Here is a 21830-nt window from a genome sequence, read left to right as displayed (position 1 = left end):
AATAGGAGATAAAGGAAATGTCTACATGATTTCTGGTCTTTGAGGTTGTTCTAGTAGAATCTCATGACATAATATTTTGTATTTAATTTACAGGTCTAGAAATTGTTGAAAAATTAAATATATTTTACATGACGATTCCCATTTTAATTTGATAGGAGCATGAGAACTGGGAAAATCCAGTTTTTAAACTAAGTTTGTTATGGATTTTATTTGGGATAAACACAGAGAGATGAGTGTTATTGTAATAAGGCAGGTAAATAAGCAAGAAGTAGCTATTCTCAGGGTAAGAGAAGAGGATCCAGCTGCTTCCAGGTTTATGTTACACTTGCCTGTTGAAAGCAGAGCAGCCAAATGGGTCTACCTCTGAACAATTTTGATCCTGTCAGTATTGACCACATTTATCAGAATGTAGTGTCCATATGATTAATCTAAGGAGCTTTTGCTAAATATGCCTTTCTTCCCCACCACTAATTTAGTCAATCTGTCTGATCTTGTAAAATGTGGGCTACATTTTTTTCTTACTCAGAAACACTCTGCATTTCTGTCTCTTAATAGATAACTTTTATCAGGTAGCTTATTCTGAAAAATGGATGAGAAAGTTGTTTTCTAGCTTTCCATATGGCTGATGTAAACACAATATAGTTTACAAAGTTGCTAACACTAAAAGTACCAAAACATGCTTCTTGGTAGAGGTGGGGAAATATTTAGCCTGCCAGTGCTAACACAGCTTCAAGACCTGCACCTCTATACCATCCTTTCTACCTCTCACCATGGCTTTTTGAAATTCTAGAACAGCCTCTGCCAGTGACACTTCTATAATCACTTTCATTGTATTTTCACCAAACCGTAGGAATACATTGCCAGCAAACAAGCAACCCAGAAGTTTTTAAAAAGAAGAAAGGAGTGGTCACTCGTTGACTTTTTCATGTATTTTAATTGCAGCTAAAATGTCTTTTACTGCTTCAAAAATATCTGAAACATAACTACGGAGTTTATTAAAAAGGGAATTAAATTTAATTTAAAAGTGGTAAATCTCAAAAGTAAAAATTATTGCTATTAGAATCAGACATCCAGGCTTTATAGTGTGAATAATTATCTGGCCTCATATTCAGAGACTCCCGAATCTAATGTCTCTTTCATCCTGAAGTCTCTTAATAACATGTTAAGTCCTTCATGCCCAGTTTTATTGATACATTTGAATGAATTTGTCATTCTAAGGACCAGCCACAACCCGATAATTTTATGAACCCATACTCATAGATATTTTGGTCACCTTTAAACCACCAGGAGTCATTTAGACACATCTAAGAAAATTTTCTATGTGCATGTATCATACCTACTATGTAGGCAGTAATATCTACAAGAAATAAAAATTAAGTTATGAATTATTTCTTTCTTACTCTTTGAATAAGAAAAGTTGCTTTTTTTCCACTCTAAGAAACAGTACCTGAAATACAGGCCAGGGTCCAGTTAGTTGGGAAGCACATAGGTTTATGCGTCAGCCCTACTATTGTGACACATATTCTTAGGCTGGCTGTGCAGCTAGCCAACCAGACAATGTTGAGTATGCGTCCTTTTTGCTTAGCCCTAGTTCACATTCCATTTCAGGCTTCTTGTCTGTTAGAGTAAAGCTACTGATCTCATCTATCTTACATATGCTATTGTGCAAATAAAATTATACATGTGAAATTCTTCTAAAATTTTAGTGTGCCTAGAGATATTTTGCAACGTTACTATCAAACCTAGCATTTGACAGAAAGACACTCTGAAGACCACTATTTTCTTGTGGACATCTCTGCAATTGAGGGGAAAAGCGTTAGTCCAAAAATAATGGTTTTTTGGAATTATAGCAATGAACTAAGGACTGCATGTTTTTCTATTTAGGGCAATAATGCTAGTCTGTTGTTGAGCAAGTAGAATAAAGTATGATTCATTTTGTCTGTAAGTAAACCTATACCTATTCTACTGTGTAGCAGATTGTGTCTTGGCATTCTAAGGTGGTTCTAATTACCCCAGTCTTCTTCACAGGATTGGCCTTTGCTGTTCTCTCATCTGTGCACCCAGTGTTTGGTTTATATGGGTCTCTGTTTCCTGCCATCATTTATGCCATATTTGGAATGGGACATCATGTTGCCACAGGTAATGATTCCTATGTTTATGCTTCTAATGTTACTTGTGAAAGAGACTCAATGAGTATTACTGATTACATATCTATAGCAGTGTTAACATCACTGATGAAAACCTCAGAAAATATTAGAGCAAGATATTTACTTTCCATGCTCTAGATAATAAATATACACTGTGATTTATTGCTGTATTACTATATAGCCAAGGTGATTGCTAAGGATTCTTTGGATTTTTGAGTTTCAAAGATTCCACAAAAGAAGAGAAATAATCTGAAATTACAATGAAATGAGAGAAAGTAAGCACTTGGGAGAAAAAAGAAGACTATATAAAATTTAGCTACTCAAAAAACAGTAAAAAGTGTTTTACATGTATTTGATATGCAAACTAAATGATCTTTTGGGTTTATTTTAGGCTAGTTTATAGAATGCTCTTTACTTGGTGTAACTCTTACCTTACCTAGCTCTATATTACCAAATAAAATACGAGGGGTGATTTGGTATTAGATAAACCTGAGTATATGCCTTATTTGTTATTTGCCATCTACATGGTCTTAGGCAAAATGTTAAACTTCATTGCTGCTTTCTTGATAGCAAAATTACCTTCCAAATTCTAATGATTATAGTGAGAATGAGATAATTGATGTGTAGTGTCTAATTTAGGACTTGCTACATAATAAGATTTAATAAAGTTAGCTATTATTATTACAGAGATGGTATCATAGTCTTAACTATTAAAGAAATAATAAAATAATTTTAACTAGAAATATCTATAGAGGCACTTCTATTTATTTTGGGATTATATGATCTCAGCCTCTAAGTAATAACATTTTTGTGAACATTTCTTCAATGGTCAGTTTGCGTTATTGATTGCATCAGTTTTCTATTGCTGCTGTAACAGATTACCATGAGTTATGTGCTTAAAACAAGATGAAGGTATCATTCTACGGTTCTGGAGCCCAGAATTCTGAAATGATACTCACAGGACTAAAACTGAGGCATCAGCGGGACTGCATTCCTTTGGAGACTCTAGGAGACAATCCATTGTCTTGACTTTCCTAGTTTCTAGAGGCTTCCTGTGTTCTTTGGCTCATGGATGTTTCAGCCATCTTCAAAGCCAACATTATTGCATCTTCAAATTCTCTCTAGCTCTGATATTTTGCCTCCATTTTCCATATATAAAGGACCCTTGTGTTTACATTGGGCACACTTGGATAATCCAGGATGCTCTCCTTATTTTAAGAGCAGATGCTTATTACTTTAATTTCATCTGCAATGTTAATTTTCTCTTACTATATAGCATAATATATTAACAGGTTCTGGGGATTAGGATGTGAACATATTTGAGAGGTCATAATTCTGCCTACCACACTGATACATATATTTTCTTGTAATATAATATTTTACTTATGTAGATTTGGCTTTTTATGTCAATTTATTTTATGAGGGAAGGAACAATACTTATCAATCACTTACAACATTGCTGCCTGAAGTGTGGCTCATGAACCAGGAGGTTCAGCATTATGTGGGAACTTGTTAGAAGTGCAAAGCCTTTATTTCCACCACAGGCCTACTGAATTAGACTCAGCATTTTTATAAGTTCACTAGGTTTTATTTACACATGTAATCTGTATGTAATATATTATTGTATATACGTATTTATATGTTTATGCATATTTGTGTATGTATATATTTAAATTTGAGAACCATGGATGTTGTATTTATTAGGTGCTTTATTAGAAGCTTTCCATATGTTATCTTATTTTGTTTTAGCACAAGCCTTCTAAATAGACATTATTACCTTTACATTGCAGGTGAAAGAAAACACTAAAATTCATCAAGTTTCTGTGAGATCACAGATTAAAAGTCACAGGTGCATGGATTACAACCCAGATCTGACCAAGTCTAATGTCCAAGCTTTTAACTTTACAACCCACTGTTCAATAATAAGCTTTTCTATTTGTATTGATGCAAAAAAGATAGAAGCACAATAATTAATTATAAATTATTAAAGCCTATTTTTTCAATTATCTTACTCCCTAATTTCATAATGATTTTTTTTCATTTTCAAAACATTTAAATATATCCTTAGTAATGAAAAAGATTGTTTTAATGCTGACCCCTAAAAATATTTTCTCTGTTAAACACAAATAAGAAAAAAAGGCAAAAGAAATTTGTCTAATACACTGTAATTGCTTTAAGAAAATAAAAATACACAATCTGAACATACTTGAATATACACACAAAATGTTCAATGTCCTAAGGAATCACTATAAATATTTTACAGATATTTCACTGCATGATTTTGAAATTACCATTTACATAAGACTGTATTTAACAAATTATTAACAGCTATCAGAATCTTATAGTCTACTTAATAAATAATATGCATTTAAAAATACGTATAATTTACAGTCTTAAGTGCAGTCATTCAACATTAAAGCCAAAGGCTAATTCTGATTTCCTTTCTGTTAAGTCGAATGGGCTACCTAACACAATAAATGCTAGAGACATTTTATTTCTACATTTGTACTTCACCACAGACAGAGCCAGCTGGACCTTTTAATTTTTTTTTTTAATACCAGTATTTAGAATTCCTTGGCATAGTAAAAATAAAATGATCATTTTCCCTTATTATGCAACATATATATGTCAGGGAAAACAGACAAACTATTTTTTGATCTTCATTTAATCTTGGACGTGGGGACTGAGTGTCACCAAAAAATTCCTGCAAATTAATATACAGAACATACTTCTCTTTATAATAATTTAATTTTGATGTGTGTGCATATAGAGGTATTCCCACTTCCACACTATTATTAAGATATTGATGTTACTTTCATGAAGAAAAATCACTTTATTTGGGATTTTACCTTCAATTTAGGTGGCCAGAATGCAATCCAGACTTACTAAATGCAATAATAATTTATGCTTTAGGCATCTTTAAAAGTAAACAATTCATAAAATCAGAGTATAAAGACATGAAACATACTGTTTTGCTCAACAGTGTGAGCTTTCTTGTTTTAATTTAAAACATACATATTTTAAAAAGGAATAAATCAATTGATTACTTTTTGTGGCTTGCAGAGAACGTATCTTGGAATAAACATGCAACAATAAAAAACCTGGGTATTAATTTAATGGAAACAGCATTGTAGAAGAGAACCAATATGTGACAACTGGTGGATCTTAATTTTTCTCTAAATTGGAGAAACTTATTTAAAGAGCAGAGTTTCTTTGACAATTTAGAGAGGATATTGTGAAGACTGTATAGGGTACTCTTCAGAAGAAAAAAATAAACAATTATTTACTGATGGATTACAATATGATAGGACTTGAGATAGTGCTTTCTAAAATATGAAATCTCATTTATTCTCTACCAAAATTTTGTAACTAGATTAATTTTATCGTCATTTTACAAATAAGGAAGCTGAGAGAGGTTAGGTTACTTGACCAAGATCACAGGCTCATATTAAGTAGAACTGGGATTTGAACTTGGGTCTGTTTAACTCTAGGGCTCGTATTCACTTCCTATGAGAACCTGTGACCCACAGTACTGTTGAGCTGCCAGATAGATGTAGTGGTATCTAAGGGTACCACTAATAGGCTGAGAGCCTCACCAGGGTAAAAAGTGGAGCAAATGAGGCAATGGTAGAGAATTAACAGGGAGGAGACCAAGACAAAAGCAAGACCTATAAATAAAGAAGATAGAATGTCATCCACAACAGCCACACATATTCACTAGCAGTCCCACTTCCCTTGATTGTCCTTCCCTACCTCAGAAACAGCAAAGCATTATCCTTGCAAAAGAGGCAGTACTCCCATGTCTACTTTGGCATGGTGGATATGCCTGTACCCATTGCTGGCAAGTCCTCTCTCTGGAGATATTATTGAAATATGACTCACACGCAGGTGAAGTTTTGTTTTCTTCCCCTAACAAAGCCTTTTAAATGGCTCTTTCTCTTTTACCATTTGATTTCCTCCCATCTTCCTCCAAATCCCAGGAAACCAGGCCTAAAATAAAAAATTAACTTGTCTGTATGGTTTTAAAAATTCTGTAGTCATTTGTTCAGTGGCTTTTGTACAAAACATTTAGCTCTGTACTCTAAGAGATTTAAACACCAAAAGACACACTCCTTTACTCTCAGAAGTATTTGATTTGATCTCTGGAGCATTGTGTTGTGACATACCCTCAGAAATATGTCCTATCAAGATCACATTCTATGGTGAATGTTCTCTACTTGGTATTTCTCATCCTTGTTGCTAGAATCTTATTTCTGATAATCAGGTATACTATGTTAGTTTCTCAATGTACTCTTAATTTAGTACTTTATGATAAAGACAATGGTAATGATTTATTGATGATTTATTGAGTATGACTTAGCTCACTAAGAGAATGTTATTCAATCTGCTGTATATATTTATGTACCACTAACTCTATGGAACAGAGAAAACATACAATGATAGACCATAACAAAGCATTCCAACTTTAGTCTTATTAATATGAAGAGCTACCATTTATCAGATGTTAACTACATGTCATCTTCTGTGATATATGCTATATTACATTATTTAATCTAAGCCTTATAACAATCCCATTGGCTGAGGAATGCTGTTTACAGACAAAAAGATTGAGGTAACAGTTCTGGGATTCTAAGCCAGGTTTTTTGGAGGCTACAATTACCACGTTGTTCTGAATCCATGGCAGGTACTACCTCTCTATCTAGTAAGACCAAGGATTGCCTGTGTTGAAGTTGCATTGAGACCTATTTCTGTGTGACTCGTGTGTCTCTTGCCTTATGCTGCTGCATGCATGGTTGTATTGGGATGTCTACATGTTGAACAGGCCTTTTTCACAAAGTCTCACCTATGACCTGAAGCAAAGTAAGATCTTTAAGTAGTAATGAGGGTAAATGTTTACACAGTGCTGTAGTTTGTTTCTATAACCCAAATTTGCCAACCCCTCTCTGTGAGAATCAGCATTTCCACGTTCAGAAGGCTGCATTCTCAGCATGCTGTGCCGAGATGAGAGGCTTCAGAAATCTTGGCAGGAAGAGGGTAACACACTGAAAATGGTCCCACACATGTGCAAGACCATGGCAATTCTTGAGAAATACCACCAAGCCTTATCTAACAACAGAAGACAGAAATTGTATATTTAATTATTTTATGGGCCATGATATGTTGCTATACAATAATAAAAATATACTATGCTATGAAACCACAGAGTGTGGAAAGATTAAACCTAGTTGGGAGGATCTGGGATGGATCCTTATTAAATATGGGATTTGAACCAGACCTTGAAAGACCAGTATGATTTGCACAGGTAGAATGAAGAAGCAAGCATTTCACAGAAAAAGCTGAATTTACTGAGGTCTTTATACCTATCATCTCATTTATACTCCCTTTAAACCCTGAAATGTAGGTATTATTACTCCCATTTTATGGAAGAGATGATTTATATCTACTGTAAAGTACTTTAGGTCACATTATTGGTAAATTGAGTGGTTGAATTCAAATCCAGGCCATAATCTTACTTCCTGTCCCAGGACATTCTTTATGCCAATCTGCAGAGAGGTGAGAAAATGTCTGACCCAGGAAAGAATAGCAAATAGATGAGTGACTGTATGTTGAATGAATAAGCATATATAGAGGTAAGTTTCCACTTCATCCATGGAGCGAGGCTACGAGTGGAGAAGCAAGGGCACAGAGGAGAGGAGAGTGTTTTTAACAGCTTTGTTTGGTTTTACGATGTGGCTTCAACTTTAATGGTGGAATCCCACAATTTTTATTGAGTCTTTTAATGGAATTACTAATAGAAGATTCCCCACACCACTTGGTTTCAGGCACCTTTGCCTTGACATCCTTAATATCAGCCAATGCGGTGGAAAGGATTGTCCCTCAGAACATCCAGAATCTCACCACACAGAGTAACACAAGTGTGCTGGGCTTATCCGACTTTGAAATGCAAAGGATCCGTGTTGCTGCAGCAGTTTCCTTCTTGGGAGGTGTGATTCAGGTAAGTGATACTGACACTTGAGCACAAGAAAAGGGATATAGCAGCAGAGGGAAGGCAGTTGGTGTTTTATTTTGATTCTTGTTCATGAGTTTGTCTTCGCAGATGGATAAAGGGCTGATGTGTTTTATCATTATGGAAATGCTGTCTAGAGTCATTACTCTGTAAATGCTGGTTGAATGAATGAATTAGAATCAGTAAATTAAAGTTACAGAGAAACAGTTTTTGGTCTTTTAAGACTGAACTTGCTAAAAAATGTTTTAGAAAATGCAATGAGCTTCCGTGTAAGGCAATGAGGCAATCGTTGTGTCCACACAGTGACGACGACGTCACTGTAAGGGAATGTTACAGAAAAATTCCTGTAATGGGAAGGAGATGTGACCAGATTGCTAGGGTCATTCCCAGTTTTCAGATTTTATGATTTTATTGCCTGTGTCAGTAATAAATGGTACTTGGTTTATGCTGTAGGTTTACTGATCTGAGGTCATTGGACTCAGTTCTGTACCACCAGCATCGTGTTGCTGCAAGATTGCTAGTCTTTCTGTTTCTTCCAAATATCAGAATATTTAATTTGATGTTTCTAATCAGTGGTCAGAATTAGAAAATTCAGAAGTGACTATAAAATAAATGTAGGCAGGCACTGAATATTAGATGTGGAATCACCTGTTTGATAGCCATTTTCGCTTACTTTGTCATGGCAACTGAATTATGCATGCATAAACTTCCTGGGTGGCTGTGTTTGGGGTTGAGAAGATTCTATTTTACAGTGTAACATTATTTACATGGTCCACGATCTTGTAAACAGCAAGAAGGGAGAAAAACAGTTGATGATTGCTTGGAATTAGATAGTAGGAGAAAACATGTGACCTAGAAGAAAGGCAGCATTAAAATTCTTAGAGTTATATTGCCTTCTAGCTATATGAAAAGGCCAGAAGAATTAAGGATGTAAAATGAAATGAGAATAGGAACTCATGTCTTCATAATGCTTGAGAGAAACTGACTATTTGAGTGGTAGCTCATTTGCTTAGGAGACCAACCAGACTATTGGGCCAATCAGTATTTTCTATGGCTTGTATCTGAACTGTCATAAAATAAAAACTAGTTGTCTGACTACCCTGTAACATTTGGCTTATTTTTCCAATCATGGATGATGTCAGCCTATTCTGAGGCTTGCACAGGTAGGCTTAGTAGCTTTTCCTCCTTGCCTGGCCTGTGTGAGGCTCTCTGAGATCTGTCATCTATCTCCATCTCAGAAATAATCAGCCCTGTGAACTGGTAGATCAAACATGGATACATTGCCTTGGATTTGGCATGAGTTTTCCTTAATTTTTATTCACGTAAAATAAAAAATCTCTGTATTAACATTGCAAAGATAAGATTGCTTCTCTTTCTTGTCCCATTTTTTTTCATTCATATTTCTCTTTGAATTTATGATTTTCACTAGAGTTAGACTTTCTCTTATTCTAAAAAGCATTAGACAAGTAGTTTTAGGTTATATAATATTATATAGTATTAGGTATATATTAGTATAGTGAAAATCTAAGAGCATACATAGCAGTAAGACCCAGTGACCTTCTGCTTAGTCTCATTTTAACCATTTTCTGAAAGTTTCAAAAAAACATCAGGTATTCTGTTATTATCTAGTATATTTGGATTATGAATTAAAATGGTAACATATAAAAGTCAAAGCCAGGATTCTAGTAACATAAAATATATATGTCTCATTTCCCCAAATGAAACTCCCTGAAATTATAAGAGCAAAGCAGGATATTATTAAAGATAATAAAAATAATTTTTTTCATGGCCTTTTATTGCATGTAAAATCTGATTCAGAGAGTTGCATGTTTTCTCTTATAACTCCATCAAACATCTGCTTTTCTTCCTTTTTAGCTCTGGTTCTGGATATGTGACTTACATTTTAGCCAATTTTTAAGCAGATGGCTGGACTTTATTTGACCTCCAAACTCATCTGTCCATTGTCAACTAGAAACTTAAAAGAGTTTTGGATCTTTGGGATTGAGCTTCTCAGTAATTTTTCCTTTGATTCCTTCCAATTTGAAATCCACCAAATCAAAGTACCCAGTTTCAACAACATAAAAAGTGTGTGTTTGCCTTGTTTTATTTATTTATTTATTTGTGTATTGTTTTGCTTTTGCTTGCATATTATTTTGGTGTTGATTTTTTTTTCCTCTGAAGGACCAGCTGACAGAATTATTTAGGTTAATAAGATTATATTATTAAAGTGTCTGAAACAATCATGTCTGATCTGATGATTCACAGTTAAAAATGCTCTCAGCTGAAAGTAACAGAGAACCCTCCTATTTTGAAGGCTTACACCATAAAGATATTTATTGCTTCTTGTATTACAAGAAGTTATAGAAGTAAGTTCTTGAGGGGCATTGGTGTCTGGCAACATATTCAATTAATGAACTAATCTGCTTTCCGTTATTAGGTAATAAAGGCTCTGTAACTTCTTAGTGTGTTTCCTTTTGACCCTTCTTTGTAACTGACAAGTAAGCTTTTACCCCTAAGGTGTAGCTTTTATTTGTGTAATTTCCCCCCAAACAACTCTTTCTCCATTTCTTGACTTATATTCTTTAACATTATTTTAATGATTCTCTTATGTCTATCTCTTTCATTTTAACTTATGCAATTTTAGAAGAAAATATAGCACAGAACAATAAAGGAATTAGGGTGAAATTAAAATGTATACTTAAGGCAAGCTGTCTTCATTATATAAACTTTCTGATTTTAGTTTGCTATTTGCCTTTTTAAAATTTTGGCTCTTCTTCCAATGTTTTGTATGTCTGTAATATTTTAGTTTGTTTTGTTTTCTTCTTCTTTTTTTTTTTTTTTTGTTTGTTTGAGACAGAGTCTCCTTCTTGTTGCTCAAGCTGGAGTGCAGTGTCTCAATCTTGGCTTACCGCCACCTCTGCCTCCCGGGGTCAAGCAATTCTCTTGCCTCAGCCTCCCAAGTAGCTGGGATTACAAGCATGTGCCACCATGCCTAGCTAATTTTGTATTTTTAGTAGAGACGGGGTTTCTCCATGTAGGTCAGGCTGGTCATGAACTCCCAACACAGGTGATCCTCCTACCTGGGCCTCCCAAAGTGTTGGGTTTACAGGTGTGAGCCTCTGCACCTGGCCTAGTTTGTTTACTATGTAAGACATTATTTAGAGAACAAAGTTCTTGAGGGTAATTATAGTATCTTAACACATTTTAAAGTCGTCATCGTACCTAGCATAGAACTCTACATTTTGTGAATAGTCTGTTTATATTTGCCTAATTTTTCCATCAGAGTTTTAGATTTTTTTCTTTAAATTTTAAGAGTTCTTCATATATTATAGATATTAGCCCTTTTTCTGTGATAGATGTTGCAAATATTTCCTTCTAATTTGGCAATTGTTCTTTGACATTATTTTACTATGCAAGTTAAAGAATATGTAGTCAAATTTATCAGTCGTTTCTTTTACTGCCCATTGATTTTGAGTCAGTGTTAGCTTTTTTCAACACTGAGTTTATAGAGGAAATCACCCGTTTTTTTCTAGACTTCTGTGATTTAAGTTTATTTATTTCTTTTTATATATAGGTTCCTGATCATTGTGAAATTTAAGCTTGTATATGGTGTGTGATATGGATGTAATTTTATTTTTTTCTAAATGGCTTCCTAAGTTGTGCCAGCAACGTTTATTAAAAGCCCACTTTTACCTCCATGACTTAAGATGCCACCTTTATCATTTCCAAAGGTACTTACATCAATTTTGGGACTTTCTATGCCATTCTACTGTCTTCAAATCTATTCTCATGAAAGTAGCACCCTGTTTTGTGAAGACCCTATAGAATGGTTTAATGTAAGGTAGGACTAATCAACCTTTGTGGTTTTAATTTTTGTGTGTCTTCTTGGCTATTCTTACATGTTTGTTTTCCTTATGAATTTTAGCATCCACTTGCATAACTGTACAAAAAAAAAACTTGCTTATATTTTTACTGGGGTTGTATTAAACCGACATCTTTACGATGTTGAGTTGTCCTGTTTAAGAACAGAGGGTGCCTTTCCTTTTGTTCACATCAAATTTTGTGTCTTTCGGAGTGTTTTAAAATTTTCCTCCTATAGGTTTTGCACATTTTTGTCAAGTTTATTCCCAAGGATTTAATCTTCTTTGTTGCTATTATAAGTGGGGTTTTCTTTACCATTATATCCTCTGGCTGGTTATAGTTTGTGTCTTTGAAAGCTATTGATTTTTGTATGTTAATTTTGTATTCTGGTATCTTACTGAATTCTTTTATTATTTGAATTAGTTTTAGTATTTATTAATTTGCTAGAATTTTTGAGAGATATTTTTACTTCTTCACAAACTCATATGACTGGTGATTTTTCTAATCCAGTTGCACTGGATTTTGCAACCTCTATTATGACATTAGATAATTGTGAAAATAGTGGGCATTCTTGCCCTTTCATGAACTTACTTAAAATGCCATTAACATCTCCACAAATTATAATGCAGTCCTCATGAAAAATTTCTATGTTTTGTCATGTTAAGAGATTATATATTGTGTTTTATTTTTGTGTTTTTACTAGAAACTAGAAAAAATGTTGAACAGTGCTAAAGCTTTTTCAGCATCTGTAGAAATAATCTTACTTTTTTTCTCTCAAAACCACTATGTATTATATCAATGGGTTTCCTAATATTGAATCAACTTTAAAGTGCAAGAATAAATGCCAGTAGGTCATGGTCTATTTTATTCTTAATGTGGTGTTGGATTATGTTTATTACTTTTCTTCTTTAGTATTTTGCATCATTTTTCTTCAATGGCACTGGGTTGTAGTTTTCTGTCTTGTGCTGTCTTTATCATATCTAAGTGCCAATATTTTACTTTCTTCTTAACATCCTTTCCCATTGCTCCAAAAGTGCTATACATGTTTAAAAGCATTGGAAATTTTGTAGAATTCCTCTTTAAAATAATCTCTTGCCTGGTGTTCTTTTGTAGTATAACTTTTTAATGACCTTCTCCAGTTCTTTATACAAAAATTGGTCAGTTTTAGCAGTCTAGCTCTAAACCAATCAAAATTGGTCATCTTTATTTTCTTAGAAAATTATATTTTATGTACCTTTTCAAATGTATTTATATGTTGATCTTTAAAGTAATTTGTTATAATTTTTTAAAAATTTATTGTTTCAGTGTTTTACCCTTTGATATTTTCTATTTTTACATTTGTGCTTTTTCCTTTGTTCTTGATCAAGTTAGCTAGTGTTTTTTTTTCTATTTGGTTACATTTTTAAGAAAACCAGGACTTTGAAATAGTAGGTCTACTTTTTTCCTATCTCTACCTCTTCTTTTATCTTTATTATATCCTTCTATTTACCATTCTTTCATTGTTTAGTTGTTCCTCATTTTTTATTTTTTCCTTCTAGGAATTTAATTTATTTGTTATGTTTTTCACTTTTATTGATAAAAGCATTTAGTGTTATTAATTTTCATATGCTAACTGAAATGTATTCTGCTGATTTTGATATATAGTGTGTTTCACTTGAATTTTTTTAGGAATAAAAATTCTGTGATTTCAGTTTGTATTTCTTCCTTTATCTAATAATTAAGAGAAGAGTTTTTCATTTTAGGTGGTTCGGTCTTTTTGCTTTTCAATTTTGTCAATAATTTCTAGTGTTATTTTATAGCAGTCAGGGAGTATTGTTTATAGTAGTCTATGCTACCTAATTTATTAAAGTCTTCCTTGTAACTTAATGAACGATCAATTTTTGTGAGTGTTTCATGAGCACCTGAGAAAAAAGATATAGCCCTGATTATCAGAGTATAAAGATCAGTATATAGCTATTAGGTTCTTCTTTGTCACTTTTTTGTCTTTTTGATCTTTCTTGCACTGAGAAAGGGGTGTTCATGATTGTAGGCTGCCTTCACTAGAATGGTGGTATTGTACTGGTTTGATTATATATCTTAGGTAAGCTGTATATGTTTGTGTCATAAATATACTGTAAGACTATCCAATGTCTCTCACTCACTGCCCCTCAGACAAAATAATTTCTGTCTCTTTTCTCTCTTACCATTTGATTTATATTGCTAGTATAAATAAAGTACACTTATACCACCACAGTGATGTAATGTGACAGTTTCTGTGTTGTACATAAATTCCACATTTTTAGAATGTGCAATCTGATAAGTTTTGACATATGTATATATTCATGAACCCATCATCAAGACAATAAGAATATCTGTAATTTATGAAAACTTTTTCTTATTAGATTTTTTTTTTTGTAATTCTAACTAATTTTTGTAATTGTAATCCCACTCCTTTAGGCCCCCTCCTCACCCAACAGCAACTCTGATCTGCTTTTTGTCACTGTAAGTTAGTTTATATTGTCTACAATTTTATCAAAATGAATTTACTGTCCCTTCCCCCTCCCCTTTTTTTTTTTGACCTGGTTTCTTTAACTCAGCAAAACTTTATTTTCTTTATATTATAGATTTATTGCCATAATTTTGTAACAGTAGGAACTCTTGTGAATAGAACTTAGGCAATTTCTGACAGTTGAATATTCAGTGACTGAAATGATTGGTGTGATAAACTTTTTGTTTCCAGTTCTACCATCTATTTCTAAGGTATATTGTCTCATAAGAAAGTCTTTTAGTGGAACTGATGCAGTTTTGCACTATTAGTAATACTTTACACAAGGAAAGGAATTTTTTTCTAGCTAACAACAGTAAAAACAGTAGCAGCCAAGAAGGAATTGCTTGCACACTCACAGTAATGAAATGTTAATTTCAAGGCAAGGTGGAAACTTTTAATGCCAATCTCAATAAGCATTTCTACTGGGGACACAAACATATAATAAAAGTCAATGCACTTTAAAAACCATTGTTCCCTTCTCCCTGTAGCTTTTATTATTCCCTGTGATGGGCAATTTGCCTATTTGTTCTTCCAAGAGCTGAGAGGGGTTTGGGATTGTCCCCTGCCCATTCATCTCTGGGAAATTTTCCCAAGCTCTACTTTTCTGAAGCAACCATAGGACAAGATTTCTGCCATGGGGAAATCTAGTTTGGCTCCTTTGTTCAACAATTGTACAAGTGTGAGGTGACACAAGGTGTGATGTTTAGTGACAAAGCCTTGTCTTATGACATTACTGCATTCTGGAGACACATGTTTCTTATGTCTTAAAGGATATAAAAAGACAACTGCAAACCTAAATAGAAGATTATTCACTTACTTTTGGTGTTGTGCTAAACATTTTTTTGCATATATTAAATAAGAGGATCAGAAGTATAGGAAGGACACAAGATGTAAAACTAGTTTAACCTGCCTATTCAACACATCATACTCACTCTTCTCAGAATATCATCAGCTTCATTCTTTTGTAATGCAGAAGGAGGGCAATCTGAAATCTCTTTTGATGATGTTTCACTGTTTTACAACCATTACAGAAGGAAGTCATTACTCTGTTTAATCTAAATCTTCCCAGCTGTGTTTGTACCTGGCGAGGATAAGAGGTAATAAACTTAATCAAGTTAGAACTATAACATTCTTAAAATTATAAAAAACTTTCCTCATGTGCAAAAATAATGATATAATGATATTTATTAGCCTAGTATTTGCCAAGCTCTGTTCTAAGCTTACGACATGTATTCATATATTCAATCCTCATTGACATTTTAGGAAAATAAGTGTCCTATTTTCCCTATTACACAGATAAAGATACTGAAGGTGAAGTGATTGATAGAGTTTGGCTCTGTGTTGCTACCCAAATTGTTGGATTATAATCCCAAATGTTGGGAGAGAAACCTGGTGGGAAGTGATTGGATCTGGATCATGGGGGTGGATTACTCCCTTGCTATTCCTGTGATAGTGAGTTCCCATGAGATTTGGTTGTTTAAAAGTGTGTGGTACTTCCTCCTTTGTTCTCTCTGTCTCTCCTGCCACCATGTGAAAACATGTTTGCTTCCCCTTTGCCCTTTTGCCAAGATTGTAAATTTCCAGAGGCCTCCTCAGCCTTGCAACCTATACAGCCTGTGGAACTGTGAGTCAACTAAACCTCTTTTCTTTATAAATTATCCAGTCTCAAGTAGTTCTACATAGCAATGTGAGAACAGACAGACAGAGTGACTTATTTAGAATCTTGTAATTAGCACAGTAGGAGGGGACTCCAGGATACACTCTCTTAACTGCTGCTATGCAGCTTTCTAAACTAATGTTGACGAAGTGAGAAAACTTAGTATCTACTTCTAGGGCCAGGCATTGTGCTAGCTCTTTCCTGTATTTTACCTAACTAGTAATAGTGGCCGCCTGTGCACCAGGCCTGTGTCATGTGGCAGGACTGTGTTCTTGGCTCCATAACTGTGTGCCTGTCATTCTTCTAGTCACTTGTATGACTTTTCTGTGTCTTTTGAGGTTCAGCTCAAATACAGTCATCTCAGAGAAGCCTTCCTGGGTCTCTCTGGACATGCTTAAATGTGATTCCTCCTAGTGTTCCTGTAAGACATTGCTCATGTCCTACATCGTAGGGCTTCTCAATCTACCAGGAAATACATATATATTTATATTTACATATTTGCCTCCTTTTCTAGACTGTGAGTCTCTATAGAACAGAGATTGATTGTCTCCTTAATTCCAACAGCTGGTACTTAATAAATGTGAGTTGATTAAATTGAAGAGGAAAAAGGTCAGTTAAATGTTAGTGGCATCACTATATTAAATAACCAGAATTAAATTGAGGATTTTTTTTTTCATCCTTTACCAGAAGATAGGGAATGTGTCGTATCTGTTTAAATTGTAAAACAGTTCTTGATAAACAAATAATAATAAACTTAATACTTTTCTAATTTGCTCATGTGTTTTGTTAGATCCATCTAGCTCAAGTTTGGGGACCTAGTCAATAAAGTCTCCCCACTTTTCTTATGAATACTCCCACACCTGATAAAAAACAAAAAAAACAACTACTCTACAACTCCTTACACCTCTGTGCCTTTTGATAATATCATGCTTCCAATCATCCCACTTTATGACTATCGTTTTCTTTAGATCATATTTCTTAGGCATATATGAAATCAGAGTGCTTGAATTGTCTATCCCTAGCAGTTCTGACCCTCATTATGTCTAGCATCAGAGGCTAGTTTTTTCTTGGGTCTGATAACTGAAAAGATTATGGTGCCCCCTTCAACCACGTAATTCCAAATAAATATGATTGTAAAGTCCAGTGAATTTCTGATATATTCCACAAAATTCAGATAAACATTTTCTGAACATACAATTAGTTTGTGGAGTAATGTGTGCTTGGCTCATCTCTCCGCTCTCCATTCCTGCTCTATCTAGTTTAGGTGCCTTTGTCCTTTTTTCTTCACTATTCCTGTTATACTAACACTTTAAATGGCCATTCTGTCATGAGATCAATCCTGCCAAAGTGGAGCTCTGATGTTTGAGCCAGTGTGTAGCATAGTTCTTGGCAAGATCAGGTGTTTAATAAATGTATGGAAAAGTGATGTCACTCACTCCTGCAAAACTGTTTTCACTGCTTTTATAGTGCACTGTATTCTGATTTCAAAATGTCTTGCTTTATTATCTATTACTCCCTTTTGGCTAGTTTTGTTCCTTCTCATCTTGCTCTGAACATACGCCATGCTGTCCTGTTTGATCCTCATACTCTTCCCTCTTTTTTGAATGCTTTCTAATGGTTTTCCTCCTTAAGTGTCAAGCTTACAATTTTAACCCTCTCCAGCAATATTCCCTTTTCCCTCGAAACCCAGTGGCTTCTGTTCTACTTCTCTCTTTCATATGTGTGGTTTATATCTTTGTCTTGGTGTGGTTACTTGCACACATACTTCTAAAACCCAGCTGTTTGGTGCTCTTCTTAGAGTCCCTCTTTTTCCCTGTGCTGATGTATGCAGGATTCAGAAACGCTTCGTGAATAGCACACACTTTGCTGGGAAATTTAAACTTACCTGAAGATCCTGTGGAACAGATAGAAGGGGTTTTCTTTTTTTTTTTTTTTTCTTTATTTCTTTTTTTAAATAACTTTCACTTTAGGATGATTTTAGATTTGCAGAAAAGTTGCAAAAATAGTACCCAGAGTTGACATATACCCCACAGTTTCCCCTGTTACTAACATCTTACATTAGTATAGTATATTTGTCACAATTAATAAACCAGATTGATACTTTATTACCTAAAGTCTATATGTTGCATGCAGATTTCCTTACTATTTTTTCTTGAGACAGGGCTCACTCTGTTGCTCAGGCTAGAGTAGAGTTATGCAGTCATAACTCACAGTAACCCAGAACTCTAGGGCTCAAATTATCCTCTTGCCTCAGCCTCATAAGTAGCTAAGACAACAGGCACCTGCCATGCCAATTTTTAAAATGCTCGGTCAATTTTTAAATTTTTTTGTAGAAATGGGGTCTCACTATGTTGTCCAGGCTGATCTCAAACTCCTGGCCTCAAGCCATCATTTCATCTTGGTCTTCCAAAGCACTGGGATTATAAGCATGAGCCACTATACCTGGCTGTTATTTTTTACCTAATGTCCTTTTTTTTCTCAAGATTCCATCCAGGATACCACATTACATTTGGTTGTCCTGTCTTTCTTTCGTTTCATCATTACTGAACATTGCTGAGACTTTTTGAATTTTTAATGATCTTGACACTTTTGAGGAGTTCTGGTCAGGTAGTCTACAGAATGTCCCTCAATCAGGATATGTTTGATATTCTTACTATGATTGGATTGGGTTTATGTATTTTTAGGAGGAAGAGGGGTGTGTGTGTGTGTGTGTGTGTATAATTGTGATAAAATACACATAACATAAACTTTACTATCTTAACCATTTTTAAGTGTGTAGTTCAGTAGTACTGAATACATTCACAATATTTAGCGGCCATCACCATCATCCTTCTTTACAATTCATCTTGTAAAACTGAAACTCTATGCTCATTAAACAAGTGAGTCTCATCACATCATAAACTATAACAACACTTATCATTGTTGTTGTTAACTTGATCACCTGGCTGAGGTAGTGCTTGTCAGTTACTCTATTTTCTCCCTTTCCATACTGTATTTTATGGAAATATGTCATTATGAATAGCCCACTCTTAAGGAGTGGAGGTTATGTCAAGTGGGGAGTTAAGGAGGGGGGATTCTCTGCACAAATTACTGGAGTTCTGCACAGATTTGCCTGTTCTCCCCCATTTATTTATTTAGTCAATCATTTATATTAGTTTGGACTCTAGGATTTTTGTTTTATTCTTTGGTTATAATCCAATACTACTTACTTATTTTGCTCTTCAGATTGTCCTGGCTTTGGACATTGGGGACTCTTTCAGTTGGCTTTGTGTCTGTCCTTGACATGCTTACTTGTCTATTTTCTGTTTTAACACTTTCTTATTTTCTGGCACTACAAGATAATCCAGGCTCATATTATATATGTCCTGCTCCAGTCCTAGAATCAGCCATTTCTCTAAGGATCTCTGGTTTCTTTTATTAGAGAAAGTTGTTAGACTTTAAGATTTAGATGGTAGGTATGCTTATTGCTACCAGGATGTTGTTGCTTCTAAGGCTTTTTATCTGATAGAGTGATAAAATACTGTATGCATATTAAACATAATATAGTTATGTTTAATTATATAGCAAATCTTATAAGGCAAATCTGTGTAAAATTCTAGTAATTTTGCCTCTTAATATACATGCTTGAGCCCACTCACTCAGAGCTCTTGAGATCATAAAATATGTTACATATATTAATTATGTATACTTTATATGTATGTAATCATATCTATATGTATTTATGTATCCATCTATGCCTATGTTAAGTTAAATATGTGTGTATACTTAGATCTCCAACTTTAATTCATTATCACATTGATCAATCTAGCTTTTTGCCTTGTTTGACTGAAACCTTCCCCTCCAGCAGGGAGAATCTGGCTCCCATCACCCATCATCCATTTGCTCAAGTTTGCAATTCCAGTGTATATAATATATAATGATATATCGCAATATAATATATACTACAATTCCAGTATATTTGCAGGCAGTGGATCTTTTTAAGTACAGGTCTGCAGCAACCTCAATTCTTGCCTTCTCCAAAGAAAGAATTCTACTGAGGTGCATATGGCAGGAGAGACCAAGGCAAGTTTTAGAGCATGAAGGAAAAGAAAATAAAGTACACTTGGAAGGGGATCAGGTGGGCAACTTGAGAGACCAAGTGCACTATTTGACCTTTTGACCTGAGATTTTGTCTGTTGGCATGCTTCTGGGGTCTTGAATTCACTCTTTCCTTGGGATGAGCTGTCTGCATGCATAGTGGCCTCCTAGCACTTGGTTGGGAGAGGAACGTGTGCAATGTGTTTACTGGAGTCATATGCATGCTCACTTGAGGTGTTTTTCCCTTGTCACTTCAAATGTCCCTGGGAGATCATAAACCAGTTAAACACTGCCATTTTGCCTCTTAATGCAGACGGTTGGGTCCACTTGCCCAACTCTTAAGATCTTATTGAGAAGCTGCTGATCAGGTTTCAGGTGTTTCTATATATTGGGAGACTTTCTTTCCCTGCTGCTGGCTGGAACCAATTATTATTTTAGAGAAACAGTTTAACAACTGCCTGACCATCACTTGATGGTCACCTGACATTCCAGGTTGGGGTGGACGGGGCCCACTTCTGCCCTGCTCATGTCTGACTAGCTACCTATAACATTTCGCCTCACAAGGGTCCAATACCCCCTTTTTTTTTGAGAAAATGGAGAAAGTTCAGGTGGTTCTGTGAGACTTGGCCTTTTACTAGCTGTCAGGGTAAAGTTGGCTCCGTTGGATGGTGAAAGTGATATCCAGCTAAGTCTAAGGGAGACAGGGGCAGGATTTTTCCTCTGTGTCCCACTGATGGGCAGTTTACGGGTCTCATACAAAAGGGTGATTCTTGAATATTGGAAGGATGGTGTTCCACACTGAGGATCTGGAGCTTGATGGCCTGAAGGCAACAGGAGACAAATTGGTTTATTAGATTTAGAAGAATATGTTGAAACGAAATGAGTGGGTGAGGACAGCTTCTCATTAAGATCTCAAGAGTTGAGCGAGTGGGCTCAAGCACGCCTATCAAGAGGTGAAATGGCAGAGTTTAACCGGTATATGACCTTCCAGGGAAATTCAACATGTAAGGGAAAAATGCCTCAAGTGAGCATGCATACAACTCCGGTAAACATACTGTGCATGCTCCCCTCCCAAGTGCTAGCAGAGCAGTATGCATGCAGACAGCCCACTCCAAGGGAAGAATCAGGGAAGAGGGAACGCAAGACCCCACAAGCATGTCGGCATATAAAACCCCAAGTCAAAAGGTCAAATGGTGCATTTGGTCTCTCAAGTTTCCTGTTTAGGCCCCTTCTAAATGTACTTTACTTTTTTCATTCCTGCTCTAAAGTTTTCTAATAAACTTTTGCTCCTGCTCTAAAACTTGCCTCAGTCTCTTTTTCTGCCTTATGCCCCTAAGTTGAATTCTTTCTTCTGAGGTGGCAAGAATTGAGGTTGCTGCAGACCCATACCCATTCGGATTAGCTGTAACAGTGGTTTCAGAATTATTAACCCCTGTTACCATGGGAAACAACTTTATCAGTTAGAGTCTAGTGTTTCTTTTTTGCCTTTAGTCTTCCAGACTCCAGTCATTTTCAAAATTATTTATGTTAGCACATTCTTTTTGCCACCCACTT

General features: G+C 35.0%; 1 protein-coding gene across 4 annotated transcripts in view; it reads left to right on the top strand.

Moving 5' to 3' along the window:
• Positions 1-21830, top strand: part of SLC26A7 (solute carrier family 26 member 7) — a 149142-nt gene that overhangs the window by 38569 nt on the left and 88743 nt on the right. For 2 of the 4 annotated variants that reach the window (XR_012514071.1, XM_003940520.4), the window contains exons 2-3: positions 2029-2139; positions 7970-8142. Coding sequence is in view for 2 of the 4 variants with exons in the window: in XM_003940520.4 (XP_003940569.1) it covers positions 2029-2139; positions 7970-8142 (284 nt within the window). In the remaining 2 variants the exon portion in view is untranslated. Of the gene's footprint in view, positions 1-2016; positions 2140-7969; positions 8143-21830 lie in introns of all 4 variants that reach the window. The other 2 variants (XR_012514070.1, XM_074386879.1) reach the window with 1 other exon arrangement.

Source organism: Saimiri boliviensis, chromosome 15, assembly GCF_048565385.1.
Source record: "Saimiri boliviensis isolate mSaiBol1 chromosome 15, mSaiBol1.pri, whole genome shotgun sequence".
Lineage (NCBI taxonomy): Eukaryota > Metazoa > Chordata > Mammalia > Primates > Cebidae > Saimiri > Saimiri boliviensis.
This window is presented reverse-complemented; position numbering and strand designations above follow the sequence as displayed.